The 20,785-nt window shown below is 39.7% G+C and overlaps 2 protein-coding genes across 7 annotated transcripts in view; one reads left to right on the plus strand and one right to left on the minus strand.

Annotated features, from left to right (window-relative positions):
- TENM1 (teneurin transmembrane protein 1) overlaps positions 1–20,785 on the plus strand; it is a 3,105,198-nt gene that overhangs the window by 938,498 nt on the left and 2,145,915 nt on the right. The window lies entirely within an intron of this gene.
- LOC141548929 (uncharacterized) lies at positions 4,507–6,822 on the minus strand. 2 transcript variants are annotated; one of them, XM_074278237.1, is made up of 4 exons: positions 6,596–6,822; positions 5,904–5,963; positions 4,838–5,559; positions 4,507–4,574 (listed from the first exon to the last, which is right to left on the minus strand). In XM_074278237.1, coding segments are annotated over exons 1-4 (804 nt in total). In that variant the 5' UTR covers positions 6,616–6,822; the 3' UTR covers positions 4,507–4,572. The 2 variants fall into 2 exon arrangements, with proteins under 2 accessions (XP_074134338.1, XP_074134337.1); XM_074278236.1 differs by having other exon boundaries at positions 4,507–5,559.

The following is a 20,785-nucleotide window of genomic DNA, read 5'->3' on the forward strand; positions in this document are numbered from 1 at the left end:
ATTAAAACCTCTGGAGAATGAGCCATCCTATCAGGAGAAAACAAAGAGAGAGCTGGTTATAGGAGGGCTAAAGAAGTACTAAAGATACAGAGCTTTTACACAAGAGATTACATCACAAGGAATAGGGCATTGAGAAGGGGAGGGGAGGCATCTAATTGGTTGTTGCTTCCCAGAGAGATTGGAATGGAAGGTTTCTGTTTCCTCAAAATCACCTAATATCTAGGAAACAGAAAATCAGGCCTTCAGGCTTAATCAAGCAGATAGTGGTCAAGCTAATAGACTAAATATCAATAAATGTCAAATACTGATAAATGTCATCAATTGAGGTTAAGTAAATATGTTTATAGCTGGCCGAGGCTCAAGTAAATATGGTCCTGCACATGCTATACAGGTCATAGGGGAAACACAGAAATAATGAAAATAAAATACAGAAAAAGAATTCACATATTCCTATAAGTTCTTCACCGTATCTCACTCTATTCCCCAAAGTCATGTCGTGAAAGAATATTTTAGTTTTAAGGAACACTAGACTAAATCTTCATGTGAGGTATTCCTTTCTAGGTTCTAAAGGATCTATCTCATTCTTTGGGGCATCATGCTGGGTTGGCTGCAAAATCTGACATGAACCCTATTCCTTGACACCTAGACCACAGGTTACTTAATCTCCTGACCTTTTGAAAATCATAAGGCCATACCCTGAAGTAAATGTCTTCCCTTAATACAAATAAACAAATTTGGAGGCAAAAACCTGCCATCTCTTTTCACAAATGGTGAAGTTGGTTAGTACCCAAGGCTTCTCCTATTAGTTGTTTCTGACAGTACCCTACTGCTCCAGGAATAAGTTTCATTAAGAGATCTGTCAAACTAAGAGAAGAGACCAGGCTCCGTTTGTTTATGCTTTGGCACTGTCCCCCTGGATACCCAAAGGCCCATTTTTTACCATGTGATAAACCTCCTACAACCAGTTACAGGCAATACGCTTCAAAATCATTTGTTAAAATGTAAAATAGTGATACTTTCTGATTAATTTATCAGAACAACTAACAGACGTGGAAGATGAAAGCTGTCATATTTAAAAAAACAAACAAAAGACAAAAAATAAAAAATAAAACCTCTGTCTACCTGGTACTTGGAATTGACCCCAGTCAACATAGCCAATGATGTATTTCTTCCATTTGAATCTATCATTTCAAAATCTTTTTTCAGCTCTGATATCATTAAAATCAAGTACAGATGTAAATAGGGCTCAGAAACAGACACAAAGTTCAAGCAAGATTTTAAAAAACAATGACACGTTTGATCAACATTGCCCTTGATAAAAAATATTGGTAATACTTTTGGTGAGAGCACAAAGCATGATGTACACTGCTAAGTAAAAGATTGTTTCAAAATATTTCTTTATTTTTAAAAGATTTCTCTTCTGTTTTTATCATATAATGTAATTGTTCATATGGATATATATAAAAATCTTAGAAACATAAGTAAATATATAATGTATTAACTAACTTATTATATATTATATTAAATATTTTATTAATTAATTTATATTCATGTGTAAATATGTAACATAATATATAATAAGTTAGTTAATATGTAATAATATAATAATATATAATATATAATAATAAGTTAGTTAATAAAATAGAAACATAAATATCAATGTAAGTAAGTTAGTAAACCTATATTGGAAGTGAATTCTCAACTTTTTTTTTTTTTTTAACTGAAAAATCTAAAAAGATTGAAGACAACTGTAGCCTTCCTTAACATTCTAATTCCCTCCCTTGGCTTCAGTTCTGATACTTTCTCTTCGGGTTTAGAACCATAGTTCCAACTGCCTACTGGTCATCAAGCAGAAAGTTCCATTTCCATTTTTTAAAAAGCAGCCTTTCTAGAACTGTGCTTACCTTCCTTTTTGCTCAATGGATTCTTCCTCCAAGCTTGTCTATTTCCACCGTTTGTTTTTATCTTTCACTATTCACCCACTCAGCCATCCCTGAAATCTTTTTAAAATGGTTTTTTATTCTTCCAAATTCCATGCAAAGTTAATTTTCAGCTTTCACCCTTTTAAAACCTTGCACTGCAAAGTTTTCTCCCTCCCTTCCATCCCCTCCCCTGGACAGCAAGTAAATCTGATATGTGTTAAGCATGCACAGTTCTTCCAAACACCTTTCCATATTCGTCATCATTCCTGAAATCTTAGGGTCACCCCGTCCCCTTCTCCCCCAGTTACTCTGTGTTGAGTTGGGAGAATTTGATGCTATCTGTGGCCGCGTCATTCCTTCCCAGACTCCCACTGAGAGAATATAAGTGCTTTGAGGGCAGAGATTGTTTCTTTATGCCCCTGTATCTAACACAGTGCCAAGCATATAGTGTGTGCTTTATAAATACTTATTAAATGATGATTCCATTTAAATGTCACTTCCTTCATGATCTCCCTTGGTTTTTCCTTGAAGCTCCTCAGGGGCTTTGTATCTCACCCGTGCCTTTGTGCTCTGCTTTGCCTTACACTTATTTGACTATATATCTTCTCCTTATCAGTGTTCTCTCCGGCATAGGCCCAAGGACTGTCTCTTATGGATCTGGGTATCTCCCTTAAGACTTAGCAGGGCACACAGAAGGCACCCCTAAAGGTTTATGCAACAGAGTGCCATTAAAAGGGATTGTTAACAGATTGCTTTGCTGGTATTTTCTGGTCTAGATGAATTGGTTCTGGAGTGAGATACCAGGAGCCTTTATTTGTAGTCCTTGAGTAGGAAGAGGAATGGGTCTGGCCTTGGTGGGGTGCGTTCTCTGTGTGGGGGGCTCTCTAGACAGTTGGCAGTCTGCTTGATATGCAGACTGTGCTTCTTGTCTATATATCTTTTAGCATCTGGCTGGGGAGGTCTTGGTGATGCCCATAAGCAAGCCCAGCTCATTCATTCATTAAGGCTGAAAATGCAATAAGTATTTGGTACAGTGGGATGAAGCTATCTCCTAGTGAGCAGCTGTCGAATGATTTGCTGAATCCTTCTGTCCAATCCACAGTGAGTTGGTGGAATGGTGCCAGCTTCAGGACATGCTCAATGTGAGGGGAAATTCATTCGACACTACCCAGCTGCTCCTCCAAAGCCCTGCGCTCCCACCTTAGAGTCTGGAACAAGCCAATTTAAAGCGACTGGATATGAATAACCAGAAAGGAAGCTTCAGAGGATTCTTAACGGCCTACTTGCTCGAGAAGCTCCAGACATGAAACATGGGGCCCAGAAGCTTTCAGAGATTTTCTCTCTCAGTGTCCTGGCCTGTTGGGTTAAATCTGATACAACATTGGCAAGGGATGAGAAAAAAAATCATTGGGAAAACTGTTTCCATCTAGCATGGGATTCCCTGTGCTTGGCACATTAATTCAAAAGTAAAAATATTACTATTATATCCTCAGGCTAAAAGGATTTTAAGTCTCTTCTTTAAACTAATGTTCCAATTCCAGCTTGACTCTTTGCTACCCATGTGGCCTAGCATAAGGTCCCACTATTCTTGGTGCTGTTTCCTCACCTACACCTGGGACTTTTTTGGCCCTTAGGCCTGTGCTCCTTTGAATTCATCTCCTGTAAACAGTTGACCATGCACTAGAGAGTTCTGGCTTTCCTGTGAAGGAACATCTGCTACTCACATCCCCATTGGCGTGGTCTCTTTCTCCAACCCCACCTTGGACTCTTTGTGTAAAATGAGGGTCTTTTTCTCAGTGATCTCTAAGGTCCCTCAAAGTTCTAAATCCTGTCATCTTATGCTCCTAGAATATATTTCCAATTTGTAGGCATCCGCTCCAGAAACTATTAGAGCTTGACAAAAATTCAAATCTCATATTCCTGCTTGTGAAAGAATCTACCCTACCTTGTAGGGCTGTACCAGGTCACTTTCCTCCCCCAAACCAATATCAAATTAATTTGAAGTAAGGATTACAGTTGGATTGACTTGGGGAAATATAATTGGTCTCTAGGGCAGTATGGGTTTGGTTAGATGGACATGGAAAACTTTTAAGAGTTTGTGAATTCTGGTGATTTCTCTACGTGAGTGTCATCTTAGATTCCCAGTGGACTCTAATACCTGAGACTGGGGGCTTGGTGAACTTGGCTGCACACATGTGAAATGGGATTTTGTTTCCTTTATGATAATTTGGAGGAAAAGAGCTAGTGTAAGGGTTATACCTGGATTCCAGTCCTTGATCTGTTATGACTTTGGTCTTTACTTTCTTGTGTTTCTTGTAAAGGTCCCTTCCAGTTCTAAGTCCTGTGATCCTCTGCATTGACCCATGTAAGGAGATGGTAGAAACCATATATTTTTTTAAATATGGGATTTCCAAACCCCAACCTCTGCCCATTATTGCCCATTGTTTTTGCTAGGGAGGCCCACTACTAATTAATCTACAAGGAAAATGTCACTGGAATTCTTCTGTGCTAACCTGACAGGGTAGAAAAACCCAAGACTTTCTCTAGGTCTCTTTAATGTGTTTTTAAATAATAAGTGCCAGTCTTTCAAATAACAGAACATTTTATTGAGTTTCCTTTTAACATGAAATAACTAACTGCTTTTATAGCATTCTGGGGGAAATTCTCCCAAACATAAGCATAACAAAACAAAGTTATACTTTCACTCCCCCAAACTTCTTTCAGGCTTCAGTTGTTCCTTCGGTTTGGGTAAGGAGGGCCATGGAAAGGTGGAGAGTTGACAGGAGGAGAAGGAAAAACATAGGGAGGCAGAAAAGGAGCAAAGTTTGAGGAATTCATGAAGGGGAAAGGAAATGGCACATTATAGGGAGGAGAAGAATATTGATTGAAAGATCCCTGTCCATTGGGCATATAGCATTGTGGCATACAGGCTGCAAATAGGAGAGGTTGCATCCAATTCTCCATTGGAGGCCATGGACCCCCTTGGTTGATAGCAGGATATTGTACCTGCTCTTGATTGGGCATTGGAGGCCCACGGGATGGAAAACCCTTGCCATTTCCCTGCATGTTATTGGGTGGTGGCTGTAAAGGATGCTTTAGAGCACAGGGGGAAACTCTAGCCATTTGGTTGCCCCTCCCACCTTGTAAGCACATAGCTCCTCTAGCGTTATTCCCAGGGCTCTCAGGGGGCTTGTGGTCACCTCGCATTTGCTCTCTTTTCTGCCCATTAGATTCTGAAGCAGGTTTTAAGGCACCAAGAGGAGGGCAGATGGGACTTTCACCCTTAACTTTTTGCCACTTGGCCTGCTGCTGCTTCTTCTGGTTGTTAGGGTCTAAGGGCTCAGCTGGAACAGGTGGGGGCCCCAGAGGAGGACGGAGAGGACCTGAGGAATAGGCACGGGTGTTAGGGCCTTTCCCCTCGGTCAGCCACATGGAGGCCCACTCCATTTGCTTCTTCCTCTCTTCACGGAGAAGAGTGCCTGGTGGTCTTAAGGGGGCAAAAGGGCACCGGCGAAAATCTCGATTCCCGTTTTTTAGCCAGCCTTGGGGCCATCTAGCCTGCATATTTTGTCCATTCACACACGGCTCACATTCATCTTGCTTGTCTTGTTTGACTAAAGCGGAGTTTTCTGGGCGGCTATAAGAAATAGGAGAAAAGGAGAGTGTTAAAGTAGTATTTTCTCAGTTTTTTTTTTTTTTTTCTCCCAAGCTGTGGATACACCTGTGAATTTTCTCTAGGATATAGCTGGGGGAAGAAGATCTCATCCTTTCCCAACAGCCCCACTTTTTATTTGTCTTTATACCCTTTGCCCACCCTGCTACATTATATCCATACACATAAGTCACCCCCCTTTTGCCTCTAAGATGTCCTTGTTCCCCCCCTTAATCTTATCAAATGGCTGTCATAACCCTTCCTGTTCTTCAGGGCAGACCAGCATAGATTTCCCAAGGTGGGCCCATCATCCCAGTGGACCCCCGTACCTGAGATTGGGAGCCTGATGAGCTTCGCCGCCGGACACATTTGAATTAGGGTTTTGTTTCCTTTATGATAAAGAATTTGGAGGAAAAGAGTTAGTGTGAGAGTACAGTGGAATTAGAATTAGAATGCCCGGATTCAAATCCGTGTTCTGTTCTGTTATACCCTAGGATTTGGTTTCTTATAGAAATTTTGGGAGATAGAAAACAAGAAGTTAGAAATATGGCTTCCCCCACCCAATGTCATTTCCCCTTCTGACACCCAGTTCCCTTGGATACACATTATGACTCCATCAGCCTTCAATTTTAGGCAACTCATTCTTGTACCTCAATTTTTATCCCATGTAACCTTGTGGCAGAATAAATTCCTAAAATGTTCTCCTTACTATTTCAAATAAAATTAGTTAAGTTGTTTTAAAGGTAAACAAATGAGTTCAATTGATTGTACTGATCATCAGTAAGTCATTCAGTTTTTAAACAAATCAAATTAAAGAAGTTCTTATTTTTTGCTCTCCCCTCCCTTCCTTCTAGGGTTATGTGTGATATTTAATGAAGAACACAAGCTCTGCCTTTGTTAACTGTATGACCTCTAAGCCCAGTCCTTCTCAGCCCCCCTTGCTTCCCCATCATTGAGATATCATTTAAAAGGCTATTCCCTTTATAAAGTGTTACAGGTGGGAAGGAAAGAAGGTACTCACGGTTTATCCGGGCTAGCCATGGAAAAAGTAGCAATCTGTAAAATTGCTTGTCAGTGTAGTGGAGAGGTGTTCTAGGGACCACGTTGACCTCGATTGAAGTTGGGCTGGAGGTAGCTAACTGGGCAGGCCAAGTTGGGTCTCACCATCAGCCAGAAAATCTCCAGCTTCAAGCTGACCCAACTCTGACTCCCCACTGCTCCCCAACAGCTAATATTCTAAAATGCTCAGCAGTGAGAAACAGTTGTCTCCTAGGTGATAACTCAAGGGTGGGGGATGGGCTGGACAACACCCAAAATTTAAAGGGATAGGGCATATTTTTAGTAATGGTATTTTTTTTTTTAAAACAAGTGAAAAGAAAAACCACTCTTTACACATAGTAAACTCATCCAGTATCATGCTAAATATAGGAATCCCATGACAAATTCATTATCTTTTGACAAACTTTTAGGGAAGTTATGAAATGAGAGTTAATTTGGGAGTTAGGTGGGGACATGTCTTTAGGTCATATCACAATAAATATTTAATATTTCTCACAAGGTTATCCTATTAGAAATAAGAAATCCTGAGACCTGTGGACTAACTCACTGTATGATCTTGACTTTTTTGTTCTGCTGAAAAACTTTGTATGTAGTTATATATTGTCTCACAAATAACACAAAAACCTCCCAAGATTGGCTTACAGGATAGACATTTACCCACTTTTCATATTTATTATTTGTTTATAACGTTAAAATTTTTTGTTTAAGTTAATCTCTTTTTTGGATAAAAGGGTAAGAGAAAAACCGTCTAATAAGTCAATCTTGTAAATATTATGTGAGTGGTATATTGTGTAGCCCATTTTTATATTTATTATTTATTTAAAACATCCTTGTTAAAATTTTTTCAAGTTAATATTTTAATTTTTTGTAGTAAAGAGTAACAGAAAACAGTGGTTAATATGTATGTGAGTCTTGGTAAATTGTGTGTGTGTGTGTGTGTGTGTGTGTGTTGTATTGTGTGCCCCTATTATATATTTGTTGCTTATTTTATAACATTCTTTTAAAAAATTTTTTTTAGTGAATCTATTTTGGGAATGAAAAGGGTAATAGAAAAACAGTGTCTAATAACTCAGTCTTTGTAATATTGTGTTTATGTTGTACATAAGTACACCTTTTATATATTTATTACTTATTTATAAAAATCTTTTAAAAGTTTTTTTGAGTTAATTTTTTTTGATAGTAGTATATATAAATAGGTCTACTAAGTCAGTTTCAGAAATATGTGGCTGTGTTCTATTGAGTACCCCTTTTTATACTTATTAATCTCCACTGGGGGGGGTCACTAACCCTGAGGCCCATGGCAATCTACCATTAGGAAACTTTGCCCCGGATCTGCATGAGGGGGGGTCTCTGACACTAGTCTCCATGGGGGGTCTCTACCCCTGATGCCCATGGCACTCTCTACCCCTAGGCAGCTTTGACCCACATCTTCTTTTCTGCTTCCATAAAAATTTTGGCACACCCAGGTCCCTTTCCCTTCTTTAATAACTCTTTGGGATATAAGCCCAGTAGTAGCACTGCTGGATCAAAGGGTATGCTCATTTTGCTTACATTTTGAGAGCATTATCAGATTGCTCTCCAAAATGGTTGCATTCAGTCACACCTCCACCAACAATGTTTCAGTGTCCCAGTTTTCCCCCATCCCCTCCAACATTTGGCATAATTTTTCCCAGTCATCTTAGCCAACCTGACAGGTATAAAGTGGTACCTCAGAGCTATTCATTGCACAGGCATCTCCCAGAGCTCTTTGCATGTTGAGGGTAATCACCATGGAGGTCTTTGACACTAATTTCCATGGAGTCTTCCCTTGATCTCCTTGATAATCAGATTCTTCACACCATCTCCAGGGGAGGTCTCAACCCCTGGGGAGATTTGACCCAGATGTTCACGGCGGGGGTTCTCCATGCCTGTCCTCCATGGAAGGTCTCTACCTGTGATATCCATGGGAGTCTCTACCCCTAGGGAGCTTTTACCCAGATATTCATGGGGGGAGTATCTGACACTACTGCCCATGGCGGTGTCTCCCACTGATGTCCCTAAAAGTCTCTAACCCTCAGGAACTTTGTCCTGGATCTTCATAAGGGGAGTGTCTGATAGTACTCTCCATGGGGGTGTCTCCTCCTGATGTCCATTTGGGTCTCTACCCCTAAACAACTTTGACCAGGATGTTTATGGGCTTCTCTGACACTAATGTCCATGAGGGGTTCTTCCCTTGATCTCCATGGGAGGCCTCTAATCCTGAGGTCCATATTAGGTCTCTGGCCCTGATCTACATGGGGGGTCTCTTCCCTTCATTTCAAGAGGCAGTCTCTACACCTGGGGAACTTTGGCCTTGATCTTCATGTGGGGTCTCTGTCATTAATCTTCATTGGGGGTAACTACCCCTGATGTCCATGGCAGTCTACCATTAGAAAACTTTGACCCGGATCTGCTGAGGGGGGGGTCTCTGACACTAGTCTCCATGGGGGGGTCTCTTTCCTGCATGTCCATGGGACTTTCTCTCCCTAGGCATTTTTGACCCACATCTTCTTTTTTATATCCACAAACATTTTGGCACATGCAGGTCCCTTTGCCTTCTTTAATGTCTCTTTGGGATATAAGCCCAATAGTAGCACTGCTGCATCAAAGGGTATGCTCAGTTTGGGAACTTTTTGTCCACAGTTCCAGATTACTCTCCAGAATGGTTGGATATGTTCACAACTCCACCCACAATGTATCAGTGTCCCAGTTTTCCCCCATCCCCTCCAACATTTGGCATTATTTTTCCCAGTCATCTTAGCCAAGCCGACAGGTATGAAGTGCTGCCTCAGAGCTATCTTAATGTGCCTTTCTCTGGTCCATAGTGGTTTGGAACACTCTTTCATAGGAGTGCTAATAGATTCAATTTCATCATCTGAAAATGGGCTGTTCCTATCCTTTGACCATTTATCAATTGGGGAATGCCTTGGTTTCTTCTCAGTTTGAGGTAATTCCATATAAATTTTCGAAATGAGTACTGTATCAGAACCTTTAAATATAAAAAAATATTTTCCCAGTTTGTTGTTTCCCTTCTAATTTTGTTTGCATTCGTTTTGTCTGTACAAAGGCTCATAATCTGCTCTAATGAAAATTTTTTATTTCGGAGCAACAATGATCCCTCGTTCTTCTTTGGTCACAAATTCCTTCCTCCTCCACAAGTCTTAGAGGTAAATTATCCCAGGTTCCTCTAGTTCATTCATGATCTCCTTCTTCATCACTAAGTCATAGGCCCATTTTGATCTTATCTTGGTAAATGGTGTTGTGTGGTCCTTGCCTAATGTCTTCTATACTAATTTCCAATGTTCGCAGCCATTTTTGTAAAAACATGAATTCTGATCCGAAAAGTTTGGATCTTTGGGTTTGTCAAACACTAACTAGATTGCTAGAATTATTGACGTTTTTGTCTTGTGAACCTAACCTATTCCACTGATCAACTATTCTATTTCTTAGCCAGTCCTAAATGGTTTTGAAAACTGCTGCTTCACAATATAGTTTGAGATCTGGTACAGCTAGACCACCTGTGTTTGATTTTTTTGTTTTTGTTTTTGTTTTAGTTTTTCATTAATTTCCTTGAAATTCTCCACCTTTGCTTCTTCCATATGAATTGTGGTGGTATTTTTTCTACGTCATTAAAACAGCTTTTCCGTTGTCTGATCGGAATAGGGCCAAATAAGTAGATTAGTTTTGGGAGTATTGTCATCTTTATGATGTTGGCTGGGTTTATCCAAGATCGCTTAACATTTTTCCAGTTATTGAAATCTGACTTTGTTTTTTGGGAAAGTGTTTTATCATTTGCCTCATATAATTTCTGACTTTCCCTTGTTAGACAGATTCCATAATATTTTATGTTACCAGATCTTTTTTTTTTTCAATATCTGTGTGTGTGTGTATGTGTGTGTGTTAGAAAGAAATATTCATTTTTTTATTTTAATACCTTTTTATTAACAAGATATTTGCATGTGTAATTTTTTAGGACTGACCGTTCCAAAAATCTTGTGTTCCAATTTTTCCTCTCCTCGGCATCCTCCTCCCCTAGATGTAGATTGACCAATAAATGTTCAATATGTAAAGCTATATTCGAACTTCTATACACGTATATATGTCCATACAGTTATTTGGGGTACAGAAGGAATCGGACTGTGAAGTAGTTGACAGTTAACCTGTTTAGCGAATCAAAAATGCAGCTAAACATAATTAGAGGGATTGGCAATTCATTGCAGTGGTTCACAGGCATCTCCCAGAGCTCTTTGGCCCTTGAGGCTGATCATGATGGAGGTGGTTGACACTAATCTCCATGGAATCTTCCCTTGATCTCCTTGATGGTCAGTCTCTTCCCCACATCTCCAAGGGAGGTCTCAACCCCTAGAGAGATTTGATGCAGATGTTCACGGCGAGGGTTCTCCATGCCTGTCCTCCATGGGAGGTCTCTACCTGTGATATCCATGGGAGTCTCTACCCCTGGGGAGCTTTTACCCAGATATTCATGGAGGGAGTATCTGACACTACTGCCCATGGCGGTGTCTCCCGCTGATGTCCAAAGAAGTCACTAACCCCCAGGAACTTTGTCCTGGATCTTCATAAGGGGAGTGTCTGATAGTACTCTCCATGGGGGTGTCTCCTCCTGATGTCCATTTGGGTCTCTACCCCTAAGGAACTTTGACCAGGATGTTTATGGGCTTCTCTGACACTAATGTCCATGAGGGGTTCTTCCCTTGATCTCCATGGGAGGCCTCTAACCCTGAGGTCCATATTAGGTCTCTGGCCCTGATCTGCATGGGGGGTCTCTCCCTCTCATTTCAAGAGGCAGTCTCTACACCTGGGGAACTTTGGCCTTGATCTTCATGTGGGGTCTCTGTCATTAATCTTCATTGGGGGTAACTACCCCTGATGTCCATGGCAGTCTACCATTAGAAAACTTTGACCCGGATCTGCTGAGGGGGGGGGGGTCTCTGACACTAGTCTCCATGGGGGGTCTCTTTCCTGCATGTCCATGGGACTTTCTCTCCCTAGGCATTTTTGACCCACATCTTCTTTTTTATATCCACAAACATTTTGGCACATGCAGGTCCCTTTGCCTTCTTTAATGTCTCTTTGGGATATAAGCCCAATAGTAGCACTGCTGCATCAAAGGGTATGCTCAGTTTGGGAACTTTTTGTCCACAATTCCAGATTACTCTCCAGAATGGTTGGATATGTTCACAACTCCACCCACAATGTATCAGTGTCCCAGTTTTCCCCCATCCCCTCCAACATTTGGCATTATTTTTCCCAGTCATCTTAGCCAAGCCGACAGGTATGAAGTGCTGCCTCAGAGCTATCTTAATGTGCCTTTCTCTGGTCCATAGTGGTTTGGAACACTCTTTCATAGGAGTGCTAATAGATTCAATTTCATCATCTGAAAATGGGCTGTTCCTATCCTTTGACCATTTATCAATTGGGGAATGCCTTGGTTTCTTCTCAGTTTGAGGTAATTCCATATAAATTTTCGAAATGAGTACTGTATCAGAATCTTTAAATATAAAAAAAATATTTTCCCAGTTTGTTGTTTCCCTTCTAATTTTGTTTGCATTCGTTTTGTCTGTACAAAGGCTCATAATCTGCTCTAATGAAAATTTTTTATTTCGGAGCAACAATGATCCCTCGTTCTTCTTTGGTCACAAATTCCTTCCTCCTCCACAAGTCTTAGAGGTAAATTATCCCAGGTTCCTCTAGTTCATTCATGATCTCCTTCTTCATCACTAAGTCATAGGCCCATTTTGATCTTATCTTGGTAAATGGTGTTGTGTGGTCCTTGCCTAATGTCTTCTATACTAATTTCCAATGTTCGCAGCCATTTTTGTAAAAACATGAATTCTGATCCGAAAAGTTTGGATCTTTGGGTTTGTCAAACACTAACTAGATTGCTAGAATTATTGACGTTTTTGTCTTGTGAACCTAACCTATTCCACTGATCAACTATTCTATTTCTTAGCCAGTCCTAAATGGTTTTGAAAACTGCTGCTTCACAATATAGTTTGAGATCTGGTACAGCTAGACCACCTGTGTTTGATTTTTTTGTTTTTGTTTTTGTTTTAGTTTTTCATTAATTTCCTTGAAATTCTCCACCTTTGCTTCTTCCATATGAATTGTGGTGGTATTTTTTCTACGTCATTAAAACAGCTTTTCCGTTGTCTGATCGGAATAGGGCCAAATAAGTAGATTAGTTTTGGGAGTATTGTCATCTTTATGATGTTGGCTGGGTTTATCCAAGATCGCTTAACATTTTTCCAGTTATTGAAATCTGACTTTGTTTTTTGGGAAAGTGTTTTATCATTTGCCTCATATAATTTCTGACTTTCCCTTGTTAGACAGATTCCATAATATTTTATGTTATCAGATCTTTTTTTTTTCAATATCTGTGTGTGTGTGTTAGAAAGAAATATTCATTTTTTATTTTAATACCTTTTTATTAACAAGATATTTGCATGTGTAATTTTTTAGGACTGACCGTTCCAAAAATCTTGTGTTCCAATTTTTCCTCTCCTTGGCATCCTCCTCCCCCAGATGTAGATTGACCAATAAATGTTCAATATGTAAAGCTATATTAGAACTTCTATACACGTATATATGTCCATACAGTTATTTGGGTTACAGAAGGAATCGGACTGTGAAATAGTTGACAGTTAACCTGTTTAGCGAATCAAAAATGCAGCTAAACATAATTAGAGGGATTGGCAATTCATTGCAGTGGTTCACAGGCATCTCCCAGAGCTCTTTGGCCCTTGAGGCTGATCATGATGGAGGTGGTTGACACTAATCTCCATGGAATCTTCCCTTGATCGCCTTGATGGTCAGTCTCTTCCCCACATCTCCAAGGGAGGTCTCAACCCCTAGAGAGATTTGATGCAGATGTTCACGGCGGGGGGTTCTCCATGCCTGTCCTCCATGGGAGGTCTCTACCTGTTATATCCATGGGAGTCTCTACCCCTGGGGAGCTTTTACCCAGATATTCATGGGGGGAGTATCTGACACTACTGCCCATGGCGGTGTCTCCCGCTGATGTCCAAAGAAGTCACTAACCCCCAGGAACTTTGTCCTGGATCTTCATAAGGGGAGTGTCTGATAGTACTCTCCATGGGGGTGTCTCCTCCTGATGTCCATTTGGGTCTCTACCCCTAAGCAACTTTGACCAGGATGTTTATGGGCTTCTCTGACACTAATGTCCATGAGGGGTTCTTCCCTTGATCTCCATGGGAGGCCTCTAACCCTGAGGTCCATATTAGGTCTCTGGCCCTGATCTGCATGGGGGGTCTCTACCCTTCATTTCAAGAGGCATTCTCTACACCTGGGGAACTTTGGCCTTGATCTTCATGTGGGGTCTCTGTCATTAATCTTCATTGGGGGTAACTACCCCTGATGTCCATGGCAGTCTACCATTAGAAAACTTTGACCCGGATCTGCTGAGGGGGGGTGTCTCTGACACTAGTCTCCATGGGGGGTCTCTTTCCTGCATGTCCATGGGACTTTCTCTCCCTAGGCATTTTTGACCCACATCTTCTTTTTTATATCCACAAACATTTTGGCACATGCAGGTCCCTTTGCCTTCTTTAATGTCTCTTTGGGATATAAGCCCAATAGTAGCACTGCTGCATCAAAGGGTATGCTCAGTTTGCGAACTTTTTTTTTTTTATTATATATATATATATATATATCCTTACAAAATTATCCCTTGTATTCATTTCTCCAAACTACCCCGCCTCCCTCTGGTCCCTCCCCCCGACGACAGGCAACCCCATACACTCTACATGTGCCACAACATAGTCTAGGTACAATACATGTGTGTGAATACCATTTTCTTGTTGCACAATAAACATTAGAATCAGAAGGTACATGCAACCTGGGCAGACAGATATTAGTGCTAACAATTTACATTCCCTTCCCAGTGTTTCTTCTCTGGGTGTAGCTACCTCTGTCCATCATTGATCAACTGGAAGTGAGTTGGATCTTCTCCATGTTGAAGATTTCCACTTCCATCAGAACACATCCTCATACAGTATTGTTGTTGAAGTGTACAGTGATCCTCTGGCTCCGCTCATTTCACTCAGCATCAGTTGATGCAAGTCTCTCCAGGCCTCTCTATATTCCTCCTGCTGGTCATTTCTTACCGAGCAATAATATTCCATAACCTTCATATACCACAATTTACCCAACCATTCTCCAACCGATGGACATCCATTCATCTTCCAGTTTCTAGCTGCAACAAAAAGAGCTGCCACAAACATTTTGGCACATATATGTCCCTTTCCGCTCTTCAGCATTTCTTTGGGATATAATCCCAGTAGTAGCGCTGCCGGGTCAAAGGGTATGCACAGTTTGATAACTTTTTGGGCATAATTCCAGATTGCTCTCCAGAATGGCTGGATTCTTTCGCAACTCCACCAGCAATGTATCAGTGTCCCAGTTTCCCCACATCCCCTCCAACATTTGTCATTATTTGTTCCTGTCATCTTAGCCAATCTGACAGGTGTGTAGTGGTATCTCAGAGTGGTCTTAATTTGCATTTCTCTGATCAGTAGTGATTTGGAACACTCTTTCATGTGAGTGGATATAGTTTCAATTTCTTCCTCTGAGAATTGTCTGTTCATATCCTTTGACCATTTATCAATTGGAGAATGGTTCGGTTTCTTATAAATTATGGTCAGTTCTCTATATATTTTGGAAATGAGACCTTTGTCAGAACCTTTGTTTTTAAAAATATTTTCCCAATTTGTTACTTCCCTTCTAATCTTGTTTGCATTAGTATTATTTGTACAGAAACTTTTTAGTTTGATATAATCAAAATCTTCTATTTTGTGATCAATAATGATCTCTAGTTCTCCTCTGGTCATGAATTCCTTCCTCCTCCACAAGTCTGAGAGGTAGACTATTCTCTGTTCCTCTAATCTATTTATTATCTCCCTCTTTATGCCTAAATCATGGATCCATTTTGATCTTATCTTGGTATATGGTGTTAAGTGTGGATCCATATCTAATTTCTGCCATACTAATTTCCAGTTTTCCCAACAGTTTTTTCCGAATAATGAATTTTTATCCCTAATGTTGGAATCTTTGGGTTTGTCAAAGATTAGATTGCTATATATGTATCCTTTTTTGTCCTTTGTATCTAATCTGTTCCACTGATCTACCGGTCTATATCGTAGCCAATACCAAATGGTTTTGGTGACTGCTGCTATATAATATAGCTTTAGATCAGGTACACTTAGACCACCTTCCTCTGAGTTTTTTTTCATTAGTTCCCTTGCAATTCTTGACCTTTTATTCTTCCATATGAATTTTGTTGCTATTTTTTCTAGGTCATTGAAATAGTTTCTTGGGAGTCTGATTGGTATAGCACTAAATAAATAGATTAGTATGGGGAGTATTGTCATCTTTATTATATTCGCTCGGCCTATCCAAGAGCATTGAATGTCTTTCCAATTATTTAAATCTGATTTTATTTTTGTGGCAAGTGTTTTGTAGTTTTTCTCATATAATTCCTGACTTTTCTTTGGTAGATGGATTCCCAAATATTTTATACTCTCAACATTTGTTTGGAATGGAATTTCTCTTTGTATCTCTTGCTGTTGCATTTTGTTAGTGATATATAAAAATGCCGAGGATTTATGTGGATTTATTTTGTATCCTGCCACTTTGCTGAAATTTTGAATTATTTCTAGTAGCTTTTTAGCAGAGTCTTTGGGGTTCTCTAAGTATACCATCATGTCATCTGCAAAAAGTGATAGTTTAATTTCCTCATTTCCTACTCTAATTCCTTGAATCTCTTTCTCGGCTCTTATTGCCGAGGCTAGCGTTTCTAGTACTATATTGAATAGTAATGGTGATAGTGGGCAACCTTGTTTCACTCCTGATCTTACTGGGAAAGGTTGCAGTTTATTTCTATTGCATATTATGCTTACTGAAGGTCTTAAATATATGCTCCTGATTATTCTAAGGAATAGTCCATTTATTCCTATACTCTCAAGAGTTTTTAGTAGGATTGGATGTTGGATTTTGTCAAATGCTTTTTCTGCATCTATTGAGATGATCATATGGTTCTTATTAATTTGATTATTAATATGGTCAATTATATTAATAGTTTTCCTAATATTAAACCAGCCCTGCATTCCTGGAATAAATCCTACTTGATCATAGTGTATTATCTTGGAGATGATTTTCTGAAGTCTTTTTGCTAATATCTTATTTAAGATTTTAGCATCAATATTCATTAAGGAGATTGGTCTATAATTTTCTTTCTCAGTTTTCGATCTACCTGGTTTAGGTATCAGTACCATGTCTGGGTCATAAAAGGAGGTTGGTAGGACTCCTTCATCCCCTATTTTTTCAAATAATTTATATAACATTGGGGCTAATTGTTCTTTAAATGTTTGGTAGAATTCACATGTGAATCCATCTGGCCCTGGGGATTTTTTCCTGGGGAGTTGATTAATAGCTTGTTCTATTTCTTTTTCTGAAATGGGACTATTTAAGCAATTTATCTCCTCCTCTGTTAATCTAGGGAGGCTATATTTTTGGAGGAAGTCATCCATTTCACTTAAGTTATCAAATTTATTGGCATAAAGTTGGGCAAAGTAACTCCTTATTATTTCTCTAATTTCCTCTTCATTGGTGGAAAGATCCCCCTTTTCATTTGTAAGACTATCAATTTGATTTTCCTCTTTCTTTTTTTTGATCAAATTTACCAAAGGTTTATCTATTTTATTGGCTTTTTCATAAAACCAACTCTTGGTTTTATTTATTAATTCAATAGTTTTTTTACTTTCAATTTTATTGATTTCTCCTTTTAATTTTTGTATTTCAAGTTTAATTTTTGGTTGGGGGTTTATAATTTGGTCTTTTTCTAGCCTTTTAAGTTGTAGGCCCAATTCGTTAATCTTCTCTTTCTCAATTTTCTTCAAATAAGCCTCTAAAGATATAAAATTTCCCCTTATTACTGCTTTAGCTGCATCCCAAAGATTTTGATATGATGTCTCATCATTGTCATTATCTTGGGTGAAATTGTTAATTGTTTCTATAATTTGCTCTTTCACCCAGTCATTCTTTAAGATGAGATTATTCAGTTTCCAATTACTTTTTGTTCTATTTACCCCTAACTTTTTACTGAATGTAGCTTTTATTGCATTGTGATCTGAGAAGAAGGCATTTATTATTTCTGCCTTCCTACATTTAATTTTGAGATCTTTATGTCCTAATATATGGTCTATTTTTGTATAGGATCCATGAACTGCTGAGAAGAAAGTATATTCCTTTCTATTGCCATTCAGTTTTCTCCAAAGGTCTATCATACCTAGTTTTTCTAATGTTCTATTTACTTTTTTAATTTCTTTCTTGTTTGTTTTGTGGTTTGATTTGTCTAAATCTGAGAGTGCAAGGTTGAGATCTCCCACTATTATAGTTTTACTGTCTATTTCTTCTTGCAGTTCTCTTAACTTTTCCTTTAGAAAGTTAGATGCTATACCACTTGGTGCATATATGTTTAGTATTGATATGGCTTCATTATTTATGCTACCTTTCAGCAGGATATAGTTTCCTTCCTTATCTTTTTTAACGAGATCTACTTCTGCTTTTGCTTGATCTGAGATAAGGATAGCTACCCCTGCTTTTTTGGCTTTACCTGAAGCATAATAGGCTCTGTTCCAGCCTTTTACCTTTATTCTGTATGTATCTCCCTGCTTTAAGTGTGTTTCCTGTAGACAACATATTGTAGGGTTCTGCTTTTTGATCCAATCTGCTATCCGTCTCCGTTTGATGGGATCGTTCATCCCATTTACATTTACAGTTAAAATTACTAATTCTGTATTTCCTGCCATCGTATTATCCCCAGATTATGCTTTTTTCCCTTGACCCCCCTGATCCCCCTCCCCGATATTTAATTTACAGACCCCCCTTGTGACGCGCAACCCTCCCTCTTTTTTTTTTTTTTTTAGGATCCCTCCCCCCTCCCTCCAAGTCCCTTCACTTATTCTCCTTTTCCTTTTCCCTTTTCCTCTCCCCCCCTTTTAATGAGGTGAGAGAAAATTCTCTGAAAAACAAATATGTTAATTATTTACTCTTTGAGCCTCTCCTGATGAGAGTAAGATTCACACAATGATTCTCCCCCTCACTAAGTTCCCTTAGATATGGTGTATTTTCCATGCCTCTTCCTGGGATGTAGTTTCCCTCTTTTTATCACTCCTTCCTCTTTTTCTGAACCGACCTCCTTCCCTTTACTACACCCCCCTTTTTTTCTTTTATATGAGTAAAATCAGATTATCCTTGAGTATTTTTTTATATACCCACAACAGAGTTACAGTTCTCAAGGGTTCTGTGTACCTTTTTCTGTTTCTCTTCAGTCTTGTGGATGTAGATCCACAAGATCCACATTAGAGGGATTGGCAATTCATTGCAGTGGTTCACAGGCATCTCCCAGAGCTCTTTGGCCCTTGAGGCTGATCATGATGGAGGTGGTTGACACTAATCTCCATGGAGTCTTCCCTTGATCGCCTTGATGGTCAGTCTCTTCCCCACATCTCCAAGGGAGGTCTCAACCCCTAGAGAGATTTGATGCAGATGTTCACGGCGGGGGTTCTCCATGCCTGTCCTCCATGGGAGGTCTCTACCTGTGATATCCATGGGAGTCTCTACCCCTGGGGAGCTTTTACCCAGATATTCATGGGGGGAGTATCTGACACTACTGCCCATGGCGGTGTCTCCCGCTGATGTCCAAAGAAGTCACTAACCCCCAGGAACTTTGTCCTGGATCTTCATAAGGGGAGTGTCTGATAGTACTCTCCATGGGGGTGTCTCCTCCTGATGTCCATTTGGGTCTCTACCCCTAAGCAACTTTGACCAGGATGTTTATGGGTTTCTCTGACACTAATGTCCATGAGGGGTTCTTCCCTTGATCTCCATGGGAGGCCTCTAACCCTGAGGTCCATATTAGGTCTCTGGCCCTGATCTACATGGGGGGTCTCTACCCTTCATTTCAAGAGGCATTCTCTACACCTGGGGAACTTTGGCCTTGATCTTCATGTGGGGTCTCTGTCATTAATCTTCATTGGGGGTAGCTACCCCTGATGTCCATGGCAGTCTACCATTAGAAAACTTTGACCCGGATCTGCTGAGGGGGGGGGTCTCTGACACTAGTCTCCATGGGGGGGTCTCTTTCCTGCATGTCCATGGGACTTTCTCTCCCTAGGCATTTTTGACCCACATCTTCTTTTTTATATCCACAAACATTTTGGCACATGCAGGTCCCTTTGCCTTCTTTAATGTCTCTTTGGGATATAAGCCCAATAGTAGCACTGCTGCATCAAAGGGTATGCTCAGTTTGGGAACTTTTTGTCCACAATTCCAGATTACTCTCCAGAATGGTTGGATATGTTCACAACTCCACCCACAATGTATCAGTGTCCCAGTTTTCCCCCATCCCCTCCAACATTTGGCATTATTTTTCCCAGTCATCTTAGCCAAGCTGACAGGTATGAAGTGCTACCTCAGAGCTATCTTAATGTGCCTTTCTCTGGTCCATAGTGGTTTGGAACACTCTTTCATAGGAGTGCTAATAGATTCAATTTCATCATCTGAAAATGGGCTGTTCCTATCCTTTGACCATTTATCAATTGGGGAATGCCTTGGTTTCTTCTCAGTTTGAGGTAATTCCATATAAATTTTCGAAATGAGTACTGTATCAGAACCTTTAAATATAAAAAAATATTTTCCCAGTTTGTTGTTTCCCTTCTAATTTTGTTTGCATTCGTTTTGTCTGTACAAAGGCTTATAATCTGCTCTAATGAAAATTTTTTATTTCGGAGCAACAATGATCCCTCGTTCTTCTTTGGTCACAAATTCCTTCCTCCTCCACAAGTCTTAGAGGTAAATTATCCCAGGTTCCTCTAGTTGATTCATGATCTCCTTCTTCATCACTAAGTCATAGGCCCATTTTGATCTTTTCTTGGTAAATGGTGTTGTGTGGGTCCTTGCCTAATGTCTTCTATACTAATTTCCAATGTTCGCAGCCATTTTTGTAAAAACATGAATTCTGATCCCGAAAAGTTTGGATCTTTGGGTTTGTCAAACACTAACTAGATTGCTAGAATTATTGACGTTTTTGTCTTGT

This window comes from Sminthopsis crassicaudata, chromosome X (assembly GCF_048593235.1).
Source record: "Sminthopsis crassicaudata isolate SCR6 chromosome X, ASM4859323v1, whole genome shotgun sequence".
Classification (NCBI taxonomy): Eukaryota; Metazoa; Chordata; class Mammalia; order Dasyuromorphia; family Dasyuridae; genus Sminthopsis; species Sminthopsis crassicaudata.

Bases quoted from the DNA above. Each gene is read 5' to 3' on its own strand.
- LOC141548929 (XM_074278236.1), bottom strand. From the start codon at position 6,615: ATGGCTAGCCCGGATAAACC. The intron at 5,964-6,595 runs GTGAGTACCTTC...TTTATCATAAAG, and splicing joins ATGGCTAGCCCGGATAAACC to GAAACAAAACCCTAATTCAA. The intron at 5,560-5,903 runs GTACGGGGGTCC...TATTTCTTATAG, and splicing joins CATCAGGCTCCCAATCTCAG to CCGCCCAGAAAACTCCGCTT.